The 22,350-nt window shown below is 39.9% G+C and overlaps 1 protein-coding gene across 2 annotated transcripts in view; it reads right to left on the bottom strand.

Annotated features, from left to right (window-relative positions):
- The window catches only part of srpra (SRP receptor subunit alpha), a 52,604-nt gene that overhangs the window by 16,734 nt on the left and 13,520 nt on the right, over positions 1-22,350 (bottom strand). Inside the window, exons 5-7 of one of the 2 annotated variants that reach the window (XM_058387244.1) lie at positions 13,841-13,997; positions 13,291-13,438; positions 9,615-9,739 (exon numbers count right to left, since the gene is read on the bottom strand). In XM_058387244.1, coding sequence (XP_058243227.1) covers positions 9,615-9,739; positions 13,291-13,438; positions 13,841-13,997 — 430 coding nt within the window. The remainder of the gene's footprint in view (positions 1-9,614; positions 9,740-13,290; positions 13,439-13,840; positions 13,998-22,350) is intronic. The other variant, XM_058387245.1, reaches the window with a different exon arrangement.

The raw sequence follows: 22,350 nt of genomic DNA, 5'->3' as shown, positions 1-22,350 counted from the left end.
TTCCCAAATACTTCCACGTTCTTATAATACAGCTGACAGTTGACTGTGGAATATTTAGGAGCGAGGAAATTTCACGACTGGATTTGTTGCACAGGTGGCATCCTATCACAGTTCCACGCTGGAATTCACTGAGCTCCTGAGAGCGACCCATTCTTTCACAAATGTTTGTAAAAACAGTCTGCATGCCTAGGTGCTTGATTTTATACACCTGTGGCCATGGAAGTGATTGGAACACCTGATTCTGTTTATTTGGATGGGTGAGCGAATACTTTTGGCAATATAGTGTATATATATATATATATATATATATATATATATATATATATATATATATATATATATATATATATTTTAGGTGTCTATGCACCTCCACAGATGCTGAGTTAGCTGTTTTCTCAGGTAACAAGTCATGAACTCCTAAGTATTTATTAACAGAATTCAGTGTATTACTAAAGTTGTATGCTATGTTTGTGAAGTACAGTTCTCTGTGTTTAAGGATTACAGTTTGAATCACCACTATGTGACTAAACGCACAGAAAAACACAAGAACGTTACTGATGCAGAGTGGTGGCAGTGCAGTCAGTAAAAGGGCTGGAGCCAGGGCGGTGGCAGTGCAGTCAGTGAAAGGGCTGGCAAAAAGAAGGAATGTGTTCACATGGGCAAATTCATGTGAAACTGAAATGGGACAAAGTGTCAGGAGTTACAATGGATGATTGTCTAAATCTGACAGGGAAAATTTTGCACTTTGCACCAGATACAGAATAAAGTGACTGAAATGAACCCTGAACAGAACTGTCATTTTTACATTCACACATTTTTACATTTGTATATCCATGCCATTTAATCAGACTTCAGTGTACTTTTTCAAGCCCAAGACAGACTGGATTTTTCTGACTGAACAAGAAAAAATAACTGAAATACACATTGGTTAAAGCAAAAAAGGGTTGCAGGGGTGGAGGTATATTGCCAAAAAGAGAACATAATTTGAAAATTATTTTCCTTGAAACTAACTAGAACTGTATCTGCCAATGCCATTAGCCCTTGACAGGCTCAGACTGCAATATGATGCAAACACATGTAACATTTAGTATGTATGATATTAAGTTTTGCTGTTAATCTAGCCATGGGGGTCACAGTCCAGTGGCTTCTGTGCCGGTCCCAAGCCCGGATAAATAGAGAGGGTTGCGTCAGGAAGGGCATCCGGCGTAAAACACTGCCAAACTTAATCATCAGTACTCTGAATTTCATACCAGATCAGACGAGGCCCGGGTTAACAATGACCGCCATAGGTGCTGTTAACTTACAGGGCGCCGGTGGAAATTGGACTACTGTTGGTCGAAGAAGTAGAAGAGGGAGGAGAGTGCGTAGACAAAGAGAGAAGAGGAAAGGTAAGAGTGTAGGACTGAGAATAAGAACTCTGAATGTTGGTACTATGACAGGGAAAGGTAGAGAGCTGGCTGATATGATGGAGAGAAGGAAGGTGGATATACTGTGTGTACAGGGGACCAGGTGGAAGGGTAGCAAGGCTCGTAGTATAGAAGCAGGATTCAAGCTGTTTTATTATGGTGTGGATAGTAAGAGAAATGGGGTACGTGTGGTCCTGAAGGAGGAGTTTGTGAGGAATGTTCAGGTGAAGAGAGTGTCAGATAGGGTGATGAGTATGAAGTTGGAGATTGAAGGGGTGATGTTGAATGTTGTTAGTGGTTAGGCCCCACAGGTAGGTTGTGAGTTAGAGGAGAAAGAGAGATTCTGGAGTGAATTAGATGAGGTGGTAGAGAGTATTCCCACGGGTGAGAGAGTGGTGATAGGAGCAGATTTTAATGGACATGGTGGTGAGGGGAACACAGGTGATGAGGAGGTGGTGGGCAAGTTTGGAGTTAAGGAAAGGAACCTTGAAGGGCAGATGGTAGTGGACTTTGCTAAGAGATGGACATGGCTGTGGTTAACACTTATTTTCAGAAGTGGGAGGAGCATAGAGTGACTTACAAGAGTGGAGGTAGGAGCACACAGGTAGACTACATCCTATGTAGAAGAGGCAATCTGAAAGAGATTACTGACTGTAAAGTGGTAGTGGGAGAGAGTGTAGCCAAACAGCATAGGATGGTGGTGTGTAGGATGACTTTGATGGTCTGTAAGAAAAGGTCAAAGATAGAGATGGAGAAGAAAACCAAGTGGTGGAAGCTGAAAAAGGAGGAATGTTGTAAGGAATTTAGACAGAAGTTGAGGCAGGCTCTGGGTGATCAGGTAGTGCTGCCAGATGACTGGGAAACTACAGCAGAAGTGATCAGGGAGACAGGAAGAAAGGTGCTGTGTGTGTCATCTGGAAGGAGAAAAGAAGATAAGGAGACTTGCTGGTGAAATGAGGAAGTTCAGGATAGTATTCAGAGGAAGAGGTTAGCCAAGAAGAAGGAGTTACAGCACAGAGTGAAAAGGGAGGTGTCTAAGGCCAAGCAGAAGGCATATGACAAGTGGTTACACTAGGTTAGACACTAGGGAAGGAGAGAAGGACTTGTACAGGTTAGCTAGGCAGAGGGATCAAGATGGGAAGGATGTGCAGCAAGTTAGAATTATTAAGAATAGAGATGGAAAGGTGGGGAGAGTGTACAGAGGAGATGAAAGGAGTACTTTGAAGAGCTGATGAATGAGGAAAATGAAAGGGAAAAAAGATTAGAAGGGGTGAATTCTGTGGAACAGAAAGTAGATAAGATTAGAAAGGATGAAGTCAGGAAGGCTTTGAAGAGGATGAAAATTGGAAAGGCAGTTGGTCCTGACGACATCCTGGTTGAGGTCTGGAAGTGTCTAAGAGCGGCAGCAGTGGAATTTTTTAACTAGTTTCTTTAACAGGGTCATGTGTGTGAATGAAAGGGAGGGAAGTGGAACCGTAAGATTACAGGGTGAAGAGGTGAAGAAGGTACAGGAGTTTAAATACTTGGGGTCAACAGTCCAGAGTAATGGAAAGAGGTAAAGAAGCAAGTGCAGACAGGTTGGAATGGGTGGAGAAAGGTGTCGGAAGTTCTGTGTGATAGAAAAATATCAGCTAGAATCAAGGGGAAGCTGTACAAGACAGTGGTGAGACCAGCCATGCTGTATGGTTTAGAGACAGTGTCACTGAGGAAGACACAGGAGTCAGAGCTAGAGGTAGCAGAACTGAAGATGTTGAGGTTCTCTTTGGGAGTGACAAGGTTAAACAGGATTAGGAACGAGTACATCAGAGGGACACCTCATGTTGGATGTTTGGGGGACAATGTTAGGGAGGCCAGCTTAAGATGGTTTGAACATGTTCAGAGGAGGGAGAGTGAGTATATTGGTAGGAGAATGTTGGACATGGAGCTGCCAGGAAGGAGGCAAAGGGGAAGGCCAAAGAGGAGGTATATGGATGTAATAAATGAGGATATGAAGCTAGTGGGTGCAAGTGTAGAGGATGCAGAAGATAGGGATAGGTGGAGAGAGATGATTCGCTGTGGCGACCCCTGAAGGGAAAAGCCAAAAGAAGAAGAAGAAGAAGAAGAAGATATCAAGTTTTGCTGGTAAGCTTTTGCCTTGACAGATGACCTACAACCTAAAACATGAAATTTCTGAAATTGTTTTACTCAAAAGAAATAATGGTAAATTTAAATACCAGGAAATTAAAATAAAATAGGAAATACACAGACAGTTTACTACAGTTCAGTTCAATTAACAACAAAAACTTGCTCCAAGTACTGGTAACTTTAATAATGGGAAATAAATACAAAATAGAAAATACATAAAACTCTCGGCATGAGGTACCAGGTCTAAATCTGGTATGCCCCAAACCTCCTCCTCTAGTTGACTGACCTCGTCACACTGAAAACAACATGGGGTCAGAGCAAAGAGTGAAGTGGTTGTTTTGTTGTCCAGGGGAAGATTTTTGAGTGGGAACTAAGCTGATATTATGTACCCTTCTCTGAGAGAGTTGTTGAGATTCCCAACCCATCCTTTTCCTATCCACACGAGTCTTGTTCATGGCAGAGTAGCAGAACCTTCCAACACAGTGTGTTTTGTTTCAAAGCTGTAAATCTCTCAGTGGGATAGCCTCTGGCTTCATAAATTTGCTGAGCAGCTCTCTCACAAGGGCCACCATTTCGACATGCAATGAGTGCACCATGGGCTTTTCATATTGCAGTGAACACTTGGAAGGACACCTGTAAACATAAAATAACTTTGGATTTGACTTTTTCTTTAAGAATAATTAAAACTCACAAAGAGATGACAGTTTTTAACTATACAATACTATGATAGAATCTTGCTTAGAAAGTTACAAATAAGTTAGGTTAATGTTGTTGTAGAAGAGACCTGACTATTCCATTTGTACCTTGTCTAAAACAACAACTTATGTCATCGGTCAGAGATGGACTATAACCACTGGTAATAATTCTTATTACATTTATATTAAGTTGCCATGAGTGTGCTTACTTATACAAGATACCTCTGAAAAGTCTACCATGACCTTCAGTCTTTCGAACTCTGAAGAGCACACAGGGTTTCTGCAGGTTTCACCAAGTCAAATTTAAGATTTTTTAAGACCTTTTTAAGACCATTAAGAATTAAATTTAAGACCTACGACAACAACGCCTCGGCTGTAGCATGCTCCATGAACTGGGATCCCAGATATCTTGACTGTACCTGCCCGCCTTCCCAAAAACCTACGTGCAGGTCCAGCTGTTTCATTTTGGTGGTGCGATTCACTTTTTGCATGAGACTCCAGCACCCGTACACCCAACATTCCAAGTTAAATCACTTTCTTGCATACATAACAGCAGGCTTTTAATACGCTGTTAGCAACTGGCCTTAACCAAGCCCTAAATCCAGTTTTTTCAAACCAAGTATTGCTAAACTTGCACTTCCCCATAGCTGAAAAATAAAATCCGTTTTATGTCTGTGGTACAATCTGAGAGAGACTTGCACCAATAACAGAAAGCTGATTGCATGTTGGTCTCATTTGTAGTTGTGAATTATATTTAGACTAGTGAAAGAAAGAACTATAACACCGCGGAAACAAACAACCACAAAAAAATCATTCTTAAGTGCTATGGGAGCAATGAAATGAGCATTAGAGGTAGCATCACATGGACTTGCTAAATATAACATGAGAGATTGTGGAATGGCATGCAAACCATCACTTCTCCGTGGAAGAAGGACTGAGCAGGTGAAGGAGAGAGACCTAAATGAGGCCAATGATTCAAATCTGTTTTTTTTTTTCAAGTTTGAAAATGTGGTTTCTGCCCAAACTCACCCCAGCTCCTCCTGTGACTGACCCCCATCCCACAACAACCCCCCTCTTTCTCCATGCAACACTCCCCCTTTCCTCCTCCATTATACCACAATACCTCAGACCCACCAATCAACATCACCACAGAGGACGTGAGAAGCCCTGGTAAGGCTGCAGGCACTGACTGCTTAACCCCAGGGTACTCTTTTAATGTCTACAGAACCATGCTGTAGATGTTCTACCACTCAATGGTAGCCAGTGTCTTCTTCTATGCTGTAGTGTGCTGATGCCAACAGAGTCAACAAGCTTATTAGGAAAGCGGAATCTGTCATGGGAGTGGAGCTGGAGTCTCTGGCTGAGGTGTCAGAGGAGAAACCTGAGGAATCTTCTCAGTATCCTTGACAACATGGCACACTTCCTGTATGCAACACTGGAGTCCTACTGGAGCACATTCAGCTGTAGACTGAGACCACCGAGGACAACCACAGAATGCCAGGAGGTATTTCCTACCAGTGGCCATCAAATTCTACAACTCCTCCCCTTTTAATAGAGATCAGAGCTGACACAATAACCACACTGACTGTATCACTGTATTATAATGGGCAATATCCCAATCTACAATATTAACAATATGTATGCTAATATCATACCATGTGCAATGTCACGTGCAATGTCATGTGCAGTATTATCTTAATCCTCAAACAGCTTTTTGTACACTTTGTATATTTAGCATATTTCATTTATGCTTATTTCTCTTGTGTACTCTGAAGCAGTCTCTGGCAAAAGAATTTCCTTCGGGATTAATAAAGTTCTATCTTACCTTAGGACCTGGAAATCCATTTCTCACAGCTTCCTCTTGCAGCGAGAGTTAATACTGTTGTATTTGGTTTGTCTTTTGTGGTAGTATGCCTACTTGGATACCATGGTTCTTGAAACACCACAATGCCCTTTGAACTGATATGTCTCTAGCTACCACAAATCAACTAATAAGCGTACTGGAATAGGCCATAATTCAGATAGATGGTGTACATTAATTGCTTCTTTCAGAAAGTACATAAAGTAAAATGTACAGGAACATACATGTTTAAAAAGCTAATAAAATGATCTTTCAAATGTTGTAGGTTGTGTTTGAATACATTTTACACAGCCAAAAGTATGATTTGCGGTGATATGCTTTTTTACCAATTAAATTACCGGCTCGCTCACGGCTGCAGGTTTGAAGGGGTGGGTATTTTCTATTCAAAATGTGCATACTGTTTGTTGATTTATGCAAATTTAAATTATTTCAACCAATCAAAGAAAAGGATTAACTTTCAAATGCTGTTCGGTATAATTATTCAAAGTTGACCTCAAATATTTCAAAAACCATTCAGTTTAAATTCAGTTCTGCAATCGGATTTTAAATAAGTGGCATATATCGCTAAAAATGCAAATGTTCCTTTTTTAATGATGAAATTTATGCGAATGTTATATTCAAATGTTAGTCTACTTGTTGTGATTTATATTATTGATTTTACTTATTCATTGTGATTCTTCTGTTATTTTGTATTGACTGCATTGAAATTGTTTTTTTTTTTAAATGTTCATAACTTTAATCATACAATACAATACAAGAATTATGAATGAAATAGTTAAATCATGAAATAAAAAGAACAATATTTAACAGCAAAGAACTAAGTGTTAGTTATCTTTTAAATCTTAAAAATGTTCTGTAAAGTAAAAGTGATGCGATATTTTAAATGTTAAAAAAAAAAATCTCTTTCTGCTTATTGTTATTATGTTTAATGTGCAAACAAAAAAATCACTGTGGTTGCTAATATCTCCCATTATGTTGTGTAAATCAAAATATTTTATGTACTGCAATTGCTCTACTAATTCAACACTCACATTCTGCTGTTACTAATGGAATGTGAAATCAGTGAAGACTTGCCTACAGGCTGTGCATATATACACTATATTGCCAAAAGTATTCGCTCGCCTGCCTTGACTCGCTTATGAACTTAAGTGACATCCCATTCCTAATCCATAGGGTTCAATATGACATCGGTCCACCCTTTGCAGCTATAACAGCTTCAACTGTTCTGGGAAGGCTGTCCACAAGGTTTAGGAGTGTGTTTATGGGAATTTTTGACCATTCTTCCAGAAGCGCATTTGTGAGGTCACACACTGATGTTGGACAAGAAAGCCTGGCTCTCAGTCTCCGCTCTAATTCATCCCAAAGGTGTTCTATCGGGTTGAGGTCAGGACTCTGTGCAGGCCAGTCAAGTTCATCCACACCAGACTCTGTCATCCATGTCTTTATGGACCTTGCTTTGTGCACTGGTGCACAGTCATGTTGGAAGAGGAAGGGACCAGCTCCAAGCTGTTCCCACAAAGTTGGGAGCGTGGAATTGTCCAAAATGTCTTGGTATGCTGAAGCATTCAGAGTTCCTTTCACTGGAACTAAGGGGCCAAGCCCAGCTCCTGAAAAACAACCCCACACCATAATCCCCCCTCCACCAAACTTTACACTTGGCACAATGCAGTCAGACAAGTACCGTTCTCCTGGCAACCGCCAAACCCAGACTCGTCCATCAGATTGCCAGATGGAGAAGCGTGATTCGTCACTCTAGAGAACGCGTCTCCACTGCTCTAGAGTTCAGTGGCGGCGTGCTTTACACCACTGCATCAGACGCTTTGCATTGCTCTTGGTGATGTATGGCTTGGATGCAGCTGCTCGGCCATGGAAACCCATTCCATGAAGCTCTCTGCGCACTGTTCTTGAGCTAATCTGAAGGCCACATGAAGTTTGGAGGTCTGTAGCGATTGACTCTGCAGAAAGTTGGCGACCTCTTCGCACTATGCTCCTCAGCATCCGCTGACCCCGCTCCATCAGTTTACATGGCCTACCACTTCTTGGCTGAGTTGCTGTCGTTCCCAAACACTTCCACGTTCTTATAATACAGCTGACAGTTGACTGTGGAATATTTAGGAGCGAGGAAATTTCACGACTGGATTTGTTGCACAGGTGGCATCCTATCACAGTTCCACGCTGGAATTCACTAAGCTCCTGAGAGCGACCCATTCTTTCACAAATGTTTGTAAAAACAGTCTGCATGCCTAGGTGCTTGATTTTATACACCTGTGGCCATGGAAGTGATTGGAACACCTGATTCTGATTATTTGGATGGGTGAGCGAATACTTTTGGCAATATAGTGTAGGTGTTTCATTGTCCAACCCTTTTAAATTCTAGCTTTGTGATTGTCAGGAAGCCCCGACCCACTGCAATAAATCTGTTCCAAGGGAGTTTCTCTTTCTGAATTCTTGGAGAACTCTTTGCACTCCACAATCTTCTTTATCTGTGGTCTGACAAAGACGTTGGCTTTGATTTTGCCCCCAACCTCTTAGGAAGAAAGAACTTGAAGGTATTTGTGGACTCCTTAACTAGAGCAGTTATTTTATAAGGATAATTTGTGCAATGGTGACATCAGAACCTTTCAGGGGTCCACCAATGGTTCCCACTTAATGATGTTTCTCCCAACAAACTCTTTTCAGTTATAACAAGTTGCTAGTGTGCCTTTGTCCCTGCTGTCCCAAAGACAAAGATAACAGGGAAGCTTGGTTAAAACCACCTTGGACAGGATTCAGGAATGCCAACAAAATGAAATCTCAGATGACCTCTTATTTGTACTCATCTTACTTCAAGGCATCTAGCAATGTCCTGGCACTGTTGTATTCTTTGAGATACACAGAGTAAGCCAGGGATTCTCTTCATTCTCAAAAGGCATGCCGAAATATGCCTTGTAGGCCTTACTCATCTTAGCAGATGCTTCCACAGAGTTCATTTTGCTATTGTTTTCATAAACTCAGTGTAGACATAGCAAAATAAATCTGCTGCAGCCTCTTGAGAAAAGTGCTGAAATGTTTCCATTTAGGCAGCTCTAGAAAAACTAACCTGGTAGGCTAAAAGTCTCTGTATTCATACTACTAGTCATATTACTGGAAAATTCTAGATGCCTGGATAGATCTGGAAAATAGCAGATTTTAGCCCCCCCCCCAAATAGATTAAAGGTGCTATTTGTGATTTTGGTATGATCTGGCTTCAGTTCTGGATTGCCACAGACATCAATGTCATTATAAGATCTGTCATAAGAAATGAGTGCACCACCCCTCAAAGTAGGGTTGATACTGTTTCACTGCAAAAATTGCCAGAAATGCCCTTAAATCTCTAAGATTCCTAGCATGGACAAAAATGTGAATTTCCCAGTAAATCAATTTGATTTGATTTTTGAAAAAAAAGGGGAAAAAAAAGAGTAACCTGCATAGAGATACAAAAAATAGTATGTCCTGAGGAACTGAACGAAGTCCATTTGAATCTAAATAGTTTCAATATTTTAACCTTACCGTTTTCTGCTGACATCATGAGTCGCTAACATGTCTTTTTGTTCCTCCTCTTCCTCATCCATATCCTCAGAAGACTCATACTCCACATCTCGCAGGTCACCCTTCATAGAGCCCACCTGGATTTGCTGAGCCAAAAAAAAAACAAACAAACAGAGTCTGACCAATGGGAATGCCCCATTCATTTAATCACGGTTGTGATTGGCTGCTGGCTATGCGTGCAGTTAGGGAAAGGGAAGCAGAATTCTCCAGTCTCCCAATTTTTCGCGTGTCACTGTCCTGAGTATTTGGTTTTGTTCTTTGTACGCTGTATTTTTAGGGTCTTTCTGCAAGCCCTATTATGTCGCCCAAATGCTCTGCACCTTCTAAGGCTTCTGGCAAGGAACATACATACATACATACATATAGTACTCACTATAAATGTGATATTTCTACGAATTTATGCAAGATTCATCTTGCTATATGCTTGCAAATGTTTTGTGTGTGTGTTTAAAGAGTGTGGGAGAGTAATTTATGGCTTAAACAATAAAAAAAAAAAGCATCTGGGGGTGGCGTCCATGTATCGTGAATTTTCATTTATCGCGGGTGGTTTTGGAATGTATCCCCTGCGATAAACAGGGGATTACTGTACTTTATCTAAACAGACCCAATTCAGTGCATTTCATTCACAAGTCAATGTGGGTATGGATTATGGAGTATGGTATGCTGATGGATTACCATAAGCCACAAAACATTATTAGGGTATAGGAACATTCACAGTAAAGCAGTAACAGTTACTGCAGTGGCCAAGTAGTGTGAGTAATCAGGGCAAAATCGATAATTTACTATACAAACTGCCCCAAAATTGCTATCAATTATTGTTTGTGGTTTAAATTGAATGCAAATACATTGGTTAGAAAGATAAGAAAATTCCCCTGAATCTGATTTAAATATCAAAAAATTGCTCTTTAAGTTGACCATCTGCCGATATAATTATAATAATTGGTATATAATTATAATAATTAAAATGTTTATTTTGCAACATCCTGTGACACGCATGTGATTTGAGGTCAAATGTGAACTATTTTGGGTTTGTGAATACTAATGAGGTGACATTCATGAAATGAGCGAATGAATACAGGTGCAAACTTTATTTGCGTATGACCAGTCAGCCCAAAATACACTGCTCAAAAAAATTAAAAGGAACACTGAAAACACATCAGATCTCAATGGGGAAAAATATCATGCTGTTTATCTATTCTGAGGGCTGAATTCAAAGACCCTGAAAAATCTAAGTAAAAAAATTATGCAGCAGGCTAGTCCATTTTGCTGAAATTTCATTGCAGCAACTCAAAATGGTACTCAGTAGTTTGTATGGCCCCCACATGCTTGTATGCATGCCTGACAACATCGGTGCATGCTCCAAATGAGACGACGGATGGAGCCCTGGGGTATTTCCCCTCAGATCTGGACAAGGGCATCACTAAGCTCCTGAACAGCCTGAGGTGCAACCTGGCAACATCAGATGGACCGAAACATAATGTCCCAGAGGTGATCAACTGAATTTAGGTCAGGCGAGCATGGGGGCCATTCAGTGGTATCAATTCCTTCATCCTCCAGTAACTTACTCTCGCCATGTGAGGCCAGGCATTGTTGTGCACCATGAGGAACCCAGGAGGTACCCACTGTACCAGTGTAGGGTCTGACAATGGGTCCAAGGATTACATCCCGATACCTAATGGCAGTCAGGGTGCCATTGTCTAGCCTGTAGAGGTCTGTGCATCCCTCCATGGATATGCCTCCCCAGACCATCCTGGACCCACCACCAAACCAGTCATGCTGAATGTTGTTACAGGCAGCATAATATTCTCCACAGCTTCTCCAGACCCTTTGACGTCTGTCACATGTGCTCAGGTTGAACCTGCTCTCATCTGTGAAAAGCACAGAGCGCCAGAGGTGGACCTGCCAATTGTGGTGTTCAATGGAAAATGCCAATCGAGCTCCACGGTGCAGAGAGCACAGGGCCCACTAGAGGATGTTGGGCCCTCAGGCCACCTTCTTGAAGTCTGTTTCCAATTGTTTGGTCAGAGACATTTACATCAGTGCCCTGCTGGAGGTCATTTTGTAGGGCTGTGGCAGTGCTCATCCTGTTCCTCCGGTCAAAGCAGATACCTGCTGTTGGGTTAAAGACCTTCTATGGCCCTGTCCAGCTCTCCTAGAGTAACTGCTTGTCTCCTGGAATCTCCTCCATGCTCTTGAGACTGTGCTGGGAGACACAGCAAACCTTCTGGCAATGGTACATATTGATGTGCCATCCTGGAGGAGTTGGACTGCTTGTGAAACCTCTGTAGGGTCCAGGTATCACCTCATGCTACCAGTAGTGACACTGACCCTAGCCAAATGCAAAACTAGTGAAAAACAGTCAGAACCTGTAAAACCATTCCTGTTTGGGGTGTCGTCTCATTGTTGCCCATCTAGTGCATCTGCTGTTAATTTCATTAACACCAAAGCAGCTGAAACTGATTAACAACCCCCTCTGCTACTTAACTGACCAGATCAATATACCAGAAGTTTAATTGACTTGATGCTATACTTTTATTAAAAAGTGTTCCTTTAATTATTTTGAGCAGTGTATTTGCACTTTCCAACCAGCTACAGCCAAAACATTTAGATATTCTGAAAGTAGTGATTACACCCTCTGTTCATTTAAAAATTATTTTTTAGAAATGAATGCCTTGCAATTTGCATTTACATCTAAATTCATGCCTCCCGATCTTTTGACGGTGCACGGCGGCCTCGATTAGTGAGAGAGTGCATGTTTTATAGATTTTTAGATTGTGTTTTATAGCAAACTAAAGATAAAACATTGACTACAGTGAAAAAAGTTAAGCCAGAATTTCTTGCCTCTGGCTTGATCCCAGAATGTATGAATTATGGAAGGCAGCAGTTTTTCAATGACCATGTGAAATATCAGGAATATAGATATTTATATAGATATAAATATTAGGATCATATAGAGATATGTTTTTTAAATCTACAACAGTTATGAAGTGAAACCTGAAAAAGAGTGTTTGAACTGTAATGCCAAAACCTGACAACCTTGAATGTTTTCAATAATGCCAATTCATATCATTTAACTTGATGTATACTCACTGTAACTTTGAAACTGTAATGCCACATATATAACTACATTGCAAAATGATTTTACTGAAAATGTGCTTCAATTACCAGATTTAATACAAATTTCAGCTATAAAAAGTAATTACAATATTTTACAAAAGACTTTTATTAATTGTTTATGTGATGTTTTACATGTTGAAAATAGTCTAGATGAGTTAGTCTTTATAAAAATAAAAAAATAAAACATGTATTGACTTTCTACTTAAAAATCACTTGTAAAAAGTGGTTTTGTGTTAAAACCATTACATTTGAATTATACAGAAAAAAAAACATTTATACCTCTTCTAGATCAAAAGATATAGCAATTTAAGGACAATTTTTACGAACTCGGGTTTGCAAACTGGGTTCATTTCACAAATTTATTTATTTAGAGCAAAAATGTAAAAAGTAGTAATTTTTTTCCGATTTCAAATGCTCATATCTTTTGATCTCGAAGAGATATTTTCTAAATTCAAACTGTTTTGAAGTTAAAATAATACTAAGTTGAAAATTTGAAGGTGGTTGCTAACTTGATACATACCATTTCAGCTGGGAACTCCTCATCTTGTTCTTGGTTATTATATTTCCTGTTATTAGTTTCACTGTAGTCTAGATTTTTAGTGCTTGTGCCACCCATATCCCAAACTCTTTTTTCCTTCCCTTTTGGTTTCTGGGGTTTAGGGGATTTACTGTCAAAAATAACATGAAACACACACACACATATACATATATATATATATATATACACACACACACACACACACACTATATATATATATATATATATATATATATATATATATATATATATATATATATATATATATATATATATATATATATATATATATGATACATCATATATATGATTAGGTATTATTTTTATAGTTTTTATCAGGGCGATGGGTCTGACCACATCAAAGTCCAGACTGAATTATTAATTCACTATTAATTAATTACTTATGAGTTAAGGTGTTTTACCCTCTTATTTTCAATAAGCAGAAAACAACACAAAATTAAATTGAAAATACACATGCTCCTGTGACAACAGCAACACAAAATAATTTGTCATATAATTCAGATATACATACTTGGACTTTTCTGTTCGTCCACCTGCTTGCCTGCGGATGAACTCAGCAAGGTTCTTCTGAATGATCTCCTCCTGGCTCAAGCCCTGGCACCTATTCTCGATTGCCTTCTTAGAGCTGGCCTGAGAAGGCTCATCTTGTTCCCCTCCTCCTGCTCCTGCTGATTAATTAGATAAGGCACTCTGGTTTAGGTTTACCATAATTTTAGTCCCAGTTAGCCTAGTATTGCATAATGTCTTATAGCAAAACAATATGGAAATAAAAACTATAATAGAGCACTTATCTGACATTCAACATAGTTTTAAAAAAATCATTTTGCAAAACGTTTGCTTTTTTTGCATTTGGGCTGCAAAAACACATTGACAAAATTGATACCATTTGATTAAAAATATTGGCCAATGAATTTCATTATTGGTTAGTTCTGTATTATACTGTAGTTGTGGTGTGCAATTTTACTTCATTGAGACTGAAAATTTTGGATGGACTATCTGCTTGAGCTTGGCGAGCGGATCTGTAGCCCTCTCTCAGAACCATTTTGAGGCAAGCAGCACAGGACAGCAAGTCAAGTTTACTGTACAGAGTATACACCAATCAGGCATAACATTATGACCACTGACATGTGAAGTGAATAACAGTGATCATCTCCTCATCATGGCACCTGTTAGTGGATGGGATATATTAGGCAGCAAGTGAACATTTTGTCCTCAGAGTTGATGTGTTGGAAGCATGAAAAATGGGCAAGCGTAAAGATTTGAGCAAGTCTGACAAGGGCCAAATGGCTAGACGACTGGATCAGAGCATCTCCAAAATTGCAGCTCTTGTGGGGTGTTCCTGGTCTGCAGTGGTCAGTATCTAACAAAAGTGTTCCAAGACAGGAACAGAGTTCATTCCAGTTGATATCTATAGTACTTAAATATCAAATCCCTGAAATAATTGACTGAGTTAATTATTATTGATGAGTTAATTATTTGAAACAATCACATTTTTTCTAGACTTTTTATTCAGGAAACATTGTCAGAGAATTGTTGTCTGTTGTGCAGAATGAATCACTTCTTGTATTTCTCGTTTTATTTTATATTTATGAACATGTGCTTTGACAACCTGTTTTCTGATGGTTTCGGGGCCTTAGAGCCCGAGGTGATAGAAACCCTCTAGTTTGTTCTGGTGTATGTGACAAATCTAATGATAGCTGCCAGAGATCTTTACTATAAAAACAAAAGTTTGATCTATTTGTCAGACCTCTGAACCAAAATTTGCTGCATGAACTGTCCTTTCAGATGAAATACACTAAAATTATATAAATTATTATAGTTTCAACATTGTTTTTTGTCATTTCATTTGAACAATATGTTTCAATTAAAATCTAATAACTATTAATAATAATAAATCAATCATGATGTGCATTTTCCTATAGCATGATATTCTGTATCACTGATAATAATTGCTGCTTATTTTTACTCAAAAACACCATTTCATGTAATAAGGTCTGTTGACCACAATTAATTACAGAGGTTGTTTTGTGGTAATGAATTGAAGTGAAGTTGGCTAAAAATGCATAAAAGAGAATTGGGCAATTCATTATATTTTATGCTTTTTATAACATACTGGACTAATTCTGACCTGGGAGGACAACATTTTTTGCTGCCATTAAAAATTTGAACTGGTTTCAAAACAGTATTTTGACTAAACTCTGACATATACCAGTCATAATCCATAAAAATATATTTAACTTAACTAAAGTACAAGTTAGTATGAAATTCAAAATTTCTGCAAATTTTTCCTCAAAAATATCATTTTGTGTAAATCCACAAGATGGGGGCGCATACGCATTGTGAGGCTCAGCATCTCTCTGGATTTACCATATTAGTGGTTATTTACCTACTACTCAGCTGCATGTTTGTTCAATTCAGTCGTGCGATTTTAACATACGACAGTCAGGCGTTATTTAACATCAATTATGTGTACACAAACTCTGTTTCGAACTATGTTTTTAACTTCGACCAGTTACGGGTCGAGCTTGTTAGGAAGCCACTACACGTCGCGCCCTTGTTCCAATCAGAAGAGTCTGGTGCCGGTGCAGAGACCGTAACCAAAGATGAGGAAAACGTGGAGGGCTACGAGCCAAGCTAAGGCTAAATCCACACCAACTTGTGGTTGGTGAGTGTGACCACACAGAAAAAATAATTTTGTTCCCCAATCAGAAGCCCTGGATGACCCGGGAGGTTCACCTTTTGCTTAAAGCACGCAATACAGCCTTCAGGTCCGGTGCCTATAGCATCACCAGGGCCAATCTTAGGAGGGGAATATGCAAAGCCAAATACAAACACAAACAGCGGATTGAGGAATACTTCAACTCTGCTGACCCAAGGTGCATGTGGCAAGAGATCCAGGCCATTACTGACCACAAATCAAATGCTCATTTTGAAAAAGGGAGGATGGAGCCCATGCTCGAGGCTGAGCTACTACCAGACAAGCAGCCACTCACTCTCTCCACCTGTGAAGTGTGTGCTACTCTGAACAGGGTCAATGCACAAAAAGCAGCTGGCCCCGATGGCATCCCTGGCCGGGTGATTACAGCCTGTGCAGGACAACTGACTGAAGTCTTCACGGACATCTTTAACCTGTCCCTAGCTCAGGCAGTTTTCCTCACCTGCTTTAAGTCAGCTGCCATCGTGCCTGTGCCTAAGCACTCTGCTGCAGTGATGCCCAGTGACTTTCATCTGTTCACACTCACCCCTATCATAGCAAAGTGCTTCGAAAGGCTGGTCCTCACCCACCTCCAAGACTGTCTACCTCCCACTCTGAATCCACACCAGTTCGCTTATCACCACAACCGGTCAATAGAGGACGCCATCTCCACAGTGCTTCATTCTGCTCGGACTCACGTGGACATCCCCAACACTTACGTCAGGATGCTGTTCACTGACTTTAGTTCAGCATTTAACACCGTCAGCCCGTCTAAGCTAATCTGGAAGCTTAAACAGCTTGGAATTAGCACTCCTCTCTGCAGCTGGACTTTTGCACAAATCGACCACAGTCTGCCAGACTGGACAATCTAACATCCTCCAGTCTCATCTTCAACACTGGAGTTCCCCAAGGATGTGTAATGACCCCTCTCCTATACTCCCTCTTCACCCATGACTGCATACCTGTACATGCCTCTAACAGCATTATAAAGTTTGCAGATGACACCACGGTAATAGGCCTGATCAGAGGTAACTGATGCTGCTGTTGAGCATGTACCCAGCTTTAAGCTCCTCGGGGTCCACATCTCCGAGGACCTCACCTGGTCCATGAACGCCTCCTTCCTGGTGAAAAAGGCACAACAGCGCCTATTTATTTTCTGAGAACACTGAAAAAGGCCCACCTCTGCTCCAAGATTCTTGTGAACTTTTACCGCTGTACCATTGAGAGCATCATCACCAACTGCATCTCAGTCTGGTACAGCAACTGCACAGCTACAGACCGTAAAGCCCTTCAACATGTCACTGGCACTCAGCTACCCACTATCAAGAGCATTTACAATAAACGCTGCCTGCAGAGGGCGAAAGGCATTATCAAAAACACCTAACTGCATTTCATTGGCTCTGTACATGTACTCTGCACAGTGAAAGTTGAATCGAATCTAATCTAATCTAATCTAAATGAGATTTATTGACCATGACAAAAATTGCATGGTTGATAAAAAGACAACATGAAAGTTAATGGTGTGGCCCCCACAAGTGACCAACTTTCATGAAATTTGGTGCACACACACTATTATCAGTGTATCACTATTAAAGTGTAGGCATCACTCCAATAAAGCACTCCTGAGGGCACTCCCAAAACTGGACTCTTCAGTTACTGACCCAGTGATTCAGGAAAAATAAGGATCAACCATAGGACAAACAGTTCAAAAGTTATAAGCAAAAATCTACTTTGAAAATTTGGTGTGTCGGTGGTGATTGATGAACTGACTCCAAATTTGCTGCCTGGACACCTTGGACTGTGCTCTATGAGACAACCAGATTCCACCAAAATAGACCTAGGCCTTCTATGGCCTGCCATAAAAAAACATGGAAAATACAATATTAACATGGCCAACACACAGGTTTCATGTTTTGCCAACTTTACTGTGATGATGCACAAGAAATCTGTCTGAAACATCTACTTCAGTTCCAAAGTTTTCTTGGTACAGGGCCACCATGTTAGAACACCAAATTTGCTGTGAATCCACCAAAGCATTTCTGGCATATGGCTGGTGTATTCAACATGGAATTTCAGCAGCCACATCTTTTGCCCCAGTAATTTTTTTTGAATAACTGCTGGAGTGGATTGATATGGTACTAATACTTTTCAAAGGTGAGTGGATTAATAGGAAAAGACAGTAATAGTGTGCACTTTGCAAACATCACTAATAATAATAATAATAACAATAATAATAATAACGTACATTTTCTGAAGAAACTGTGAGTGGTGCTTGCCATGACAAAACTTGTCCCCAAGTGGACAGACAGGGTGCCAATACCATTAGAAGCATAATTAATTTCAGGGTTGCCATGCATGTGCCATCATGTGATATCAGAATACTCATTACGCAGTTCTCCTCATCATGCCAAGTATTTGGATATGCCACATGTATGTTGCAGCAAATTTGTGATTCAACTTAATTTTGAATGAATACACAGATAGATAGATAGATAGATAGATAGATAGATAGATAGATAGATAGATAGATAGATAGATAGATAGATAGATAGATAGGCAGACAGACAGACAGACAGACAGATAGGGTGCCTATACCTTTAGAGTTGATTGTACAGCTCTGGAAAAATATGAGACCACTGCAAAATAATCAGTTTTTTATGTTTTTTTTTCTTACAGGTGCATGTATTGGTGTATTTTTGGTGTACAAAACATTTGAGGAAGCATTGAACATTTGAGGAAGCAAATGTTCTTCTAGAACAACCCTGCACTTGGCTTGATTCATGTGCCCTTTCACAAAGACAAATTTGTCCAATTCCAGCCTTGCTGAAGCACCCCCAGATCATCACTGACCCTCCTACATATTTTACAGTTGGTGCAAGACACCGAGTTGTAGGCCTCTCCAGGTCTCTGTCTAATCATAACATGACCGGGTGTTGGGCAAAGCTGAAAACTGGCCTCATCAGAAAAGATTACCTTACTCTAGTCCGCTACAGTCCAATTCCTGTGCAAACTTCAGCCTGGCTCTTCTTTGCTTTTCACTGATGAAGGCCTTTTTCTAGCTTTGTATGCCTTCAGCCCTGCGTGTAGAAGCCTGTTTCAAACCGTTCTTGCCGTGCACTTCACCCCAGTCTCAGTTTGCCACTGTTGTTGAAGGTCACTTGAGGTCAGCCTACGGTTCTTGATTGACATTCAAATAAGTTTGCGGTCATCTCGCTTGTTACTGAGCCGTTTTCGGCCTCTTCAGGCTGTAGCTTTGTTGTTCCTAGTGTCTGTTGCTTGATCTTGTTTTTGTGAACTGCCATCTTTGAAATATTAAGGATAGAAGCAACTTGACGCTCACTGAATCCTTGTGCCAGTAAAGCTAGTATTGAGCCATTTTTTCTTCACTCAAAACCTCTCTTTTCACTGTTTTTGGCATGTTCAATGGTTATTTTTAAATTTCCAATTACCTTTGAAAGACTTCTAGCATTTTACCATCCAACTGGTCACATTGCAAGAGGAGAGTGTTGATTACAGCAGTGCTTTTTTATACTTTTCCCCATTAAATAGGATTGGATTCAGGTGATCACCAAATCACCAAAGACTGGCATGGAATGCTTGTCATACTCAGAGAGATGCTGATTTAGGAGTAAATTGCAGTGGTCTCTTATTTTTTCCAGAGCTGTATATGAATGAATTGAGAGTCCCCTAACAGCTACACCGACTACGAGAGCAGGAGAGAAGAGGGTCCTCGGCCCTGTGGCATGTGCGAGAGCTGTGCGAGCGTATGGATGCCACGTGTATACTGCAGTCATTTTTGGATTCTACTTAATATTTTACTACATACTACAACACATTAATTAATGTTGAATAAATATACAGATAGATAGCTCATCAATACTTTTAGGGTTGATTGAATAGATAGGACAAAGAAAGCTGGACATAAGAGGGTCCTCAGCCCTACATATGTAGGCATGTGTAAGAGTTGAGCTGGATTCTAAGATTCTATCAATGTATTTCAATGGGAATTTGAATTTCAAGCCCCACTGATAATAATAATATTAAGCAAGTGAGATTGTAATATTATGCTTTGCATAGCAAGCATCATTCTAATAAGCAAATGAGATCATAAAAGTGTGCTTTGCATTGCTTGCCATGGCAAAACCCTTCCCCAAGTGGACAGACAATGCCAATACTTTTGGAGTTGAGTAGTCAGATAGGGCACCAAAACATTTGGAATGCGAGTGGATAGATAGGGTGCCCATACTATTAGCAGCATGTGTATAGATAGGGTGCCCAAACTATTAGCGGCATGTGTATAGATAGGGTGCCAATACTTTTGGAGCCAAGCGTATATGTGCATTACGCAGTTCTCCTCTCTGTGCTGATTTTCCTATGTCAGATGAGTATGTTTTGCCATGCATGCAATGTCACATGATCTTGAGAATTATATCACACATCACAGTAATTTTGGAATTCCAATTATTTTGGGGGTTGCTTTACATGCATGTGATCACATAATGTCATCAGAATACTCGTAACACAATTATATCGTATTTCATGTCACATATGTATGTTGTTTTTTTGGCTATGAGGGGTTGCCACAACGGACCAACTGGTCCGCACAACAATTTGGCACGGGTTTGACGCTGGATGCCCTTCCTGACGGAACCCTCCCATTGGGACCGGCACTGCATCCAGTGGCTGAAGTTTGGGCATTGGCTGGGAATTGAACCCGGGCTCTAGTACTCTAACTGCTGCATTCTGAACTAACTGGAGCTTGTTTATTCAACTACTGAAACATCCAGATAATAAGGCATTGCAATACACCCTAAAACAGCAATAGCATGAACTAGTATTTCTGCATCATGTAGTGATTTTATATTTCTTATCTTTCTTTTCTGTAACAAAATAAGGCTAATCTAGTGAGATTATCTACATGAGCTTCAAATGAAAGATTGGAGTCAATAATCACACCATGGTCTTTTACTGCTGTTCATTTTGAAACACAAAGGCATCGAAAATTACTCTGTAATCTGAAAGCTTACTTCTTGCTGCATATGGTCCTAATACAAGCACTTCAACCTCAGAACTGAGGAGGAGGTTAGTAAGCATCCACTAACTAATGTCCTTTACACATTCTTCAATCTAAATAAGCTAGTGCCTACCATCTGGTTTTGCTGAAACATAACAGTGTCATTAGCATAACAGTGTAAGCTAATATCATGCTTACAAATAACTGAACCAACAGGAAGCCTATATAAGGAGAAAAGCTGTGGAGAGAAGGCGGCTAACTACTTAAACCAGTGCTGTCTCTGTCATATGATTAGGCCTAAATCCTGAGTAATACATTTCATGAATGTTATTCCTATGTAGGTATGAGAACAACTGCTGTGCTACAAACTTTTTTAGGATTTTGGAGAAAAAGGAAAAGGTTTGATATTGGCCTACAGTTGGACAGCTGATTGGAGTCGAGGCCAGGTTTTTAAATCAGGAGTTTGATTTAAACTGCTGGTTTAAAATATTTAGAATCTAAAATCTTTAGAAGGGGTTTGGTTACTACTGGTATTTAGATAAGGGATCTACTACATTTCTGACATTTACATTTTTGGCATTTTGGCAGACGGCCTTATCCAGAGCGACACACAATTTACCTCATTTTATACAACATTAGGGTCCCTGGTCCAATGAGCTGCCACTGCTGGGCCTCTGAGCAAGGCCCTTAACCCTCACAACCTTCCGATCAGTAGTCCAACGCCTTAACCACTAAACTACCCCACCCCTAGTACGGATTTGGTTAATGATTTTAAAGAAAAAAAATTGTGAATTTAATTTGGTCTCTCGAAGGGGAGTAAAATATTCTAAGCACTGATCAGAAACAATAATACCATCTACCGAATTAACTATCAAATTGTTTGCTTTTAAATTAATAGTCTAAATTTTCTCCCTGAAATTCTCAATTTTTCCACTGAAATAATTCATTATTCATATTAATGTACAGTAATAAATAAGATATGTAAGATTATGTTTCTAATCTTTAATTAGGATGTAAATACAGATGAAACCAGAAGTTTACATACACTGTATAAATAGACACATAACCCTTTTTTTCCTCACTGTCTGTTTTAGGTCAGTTAGGATTACCAAAATTATTTGCTAAATGCCAGAATAATGAGAGAGAGATTATTTTTTAGAGATTTTTATAACTTTCTTCAAAGTCAGAAGTTTACATGCACTAAGATTGCCTTTAAACAATTTGGAAACGCCCAGAGGATGCCATGGCTTTGGAAACTTTCGATAGGTTAACTGACAACATCCGAGTTCATTGGAGGCATGTGACGACACGG

Source organism: Hemibagrus wyckioides, linkage group LG04 (genome assembly GCF_019097595.1).
Source record: "Hemibagrus wyckioides isolate EC202008001 linkage group LG04, SWU_Hwy_1.0, whole genome shotgun sequence".
NCBI lineage: Eukaryota > Metazoa > Chordata > Actinopteri > Siluriformes > Bagridae > Hemibagrus > Hemibagrus wyckioides.
This window is presented reverse-complemented; position numbering and strand designations above follow the sequence as displayed.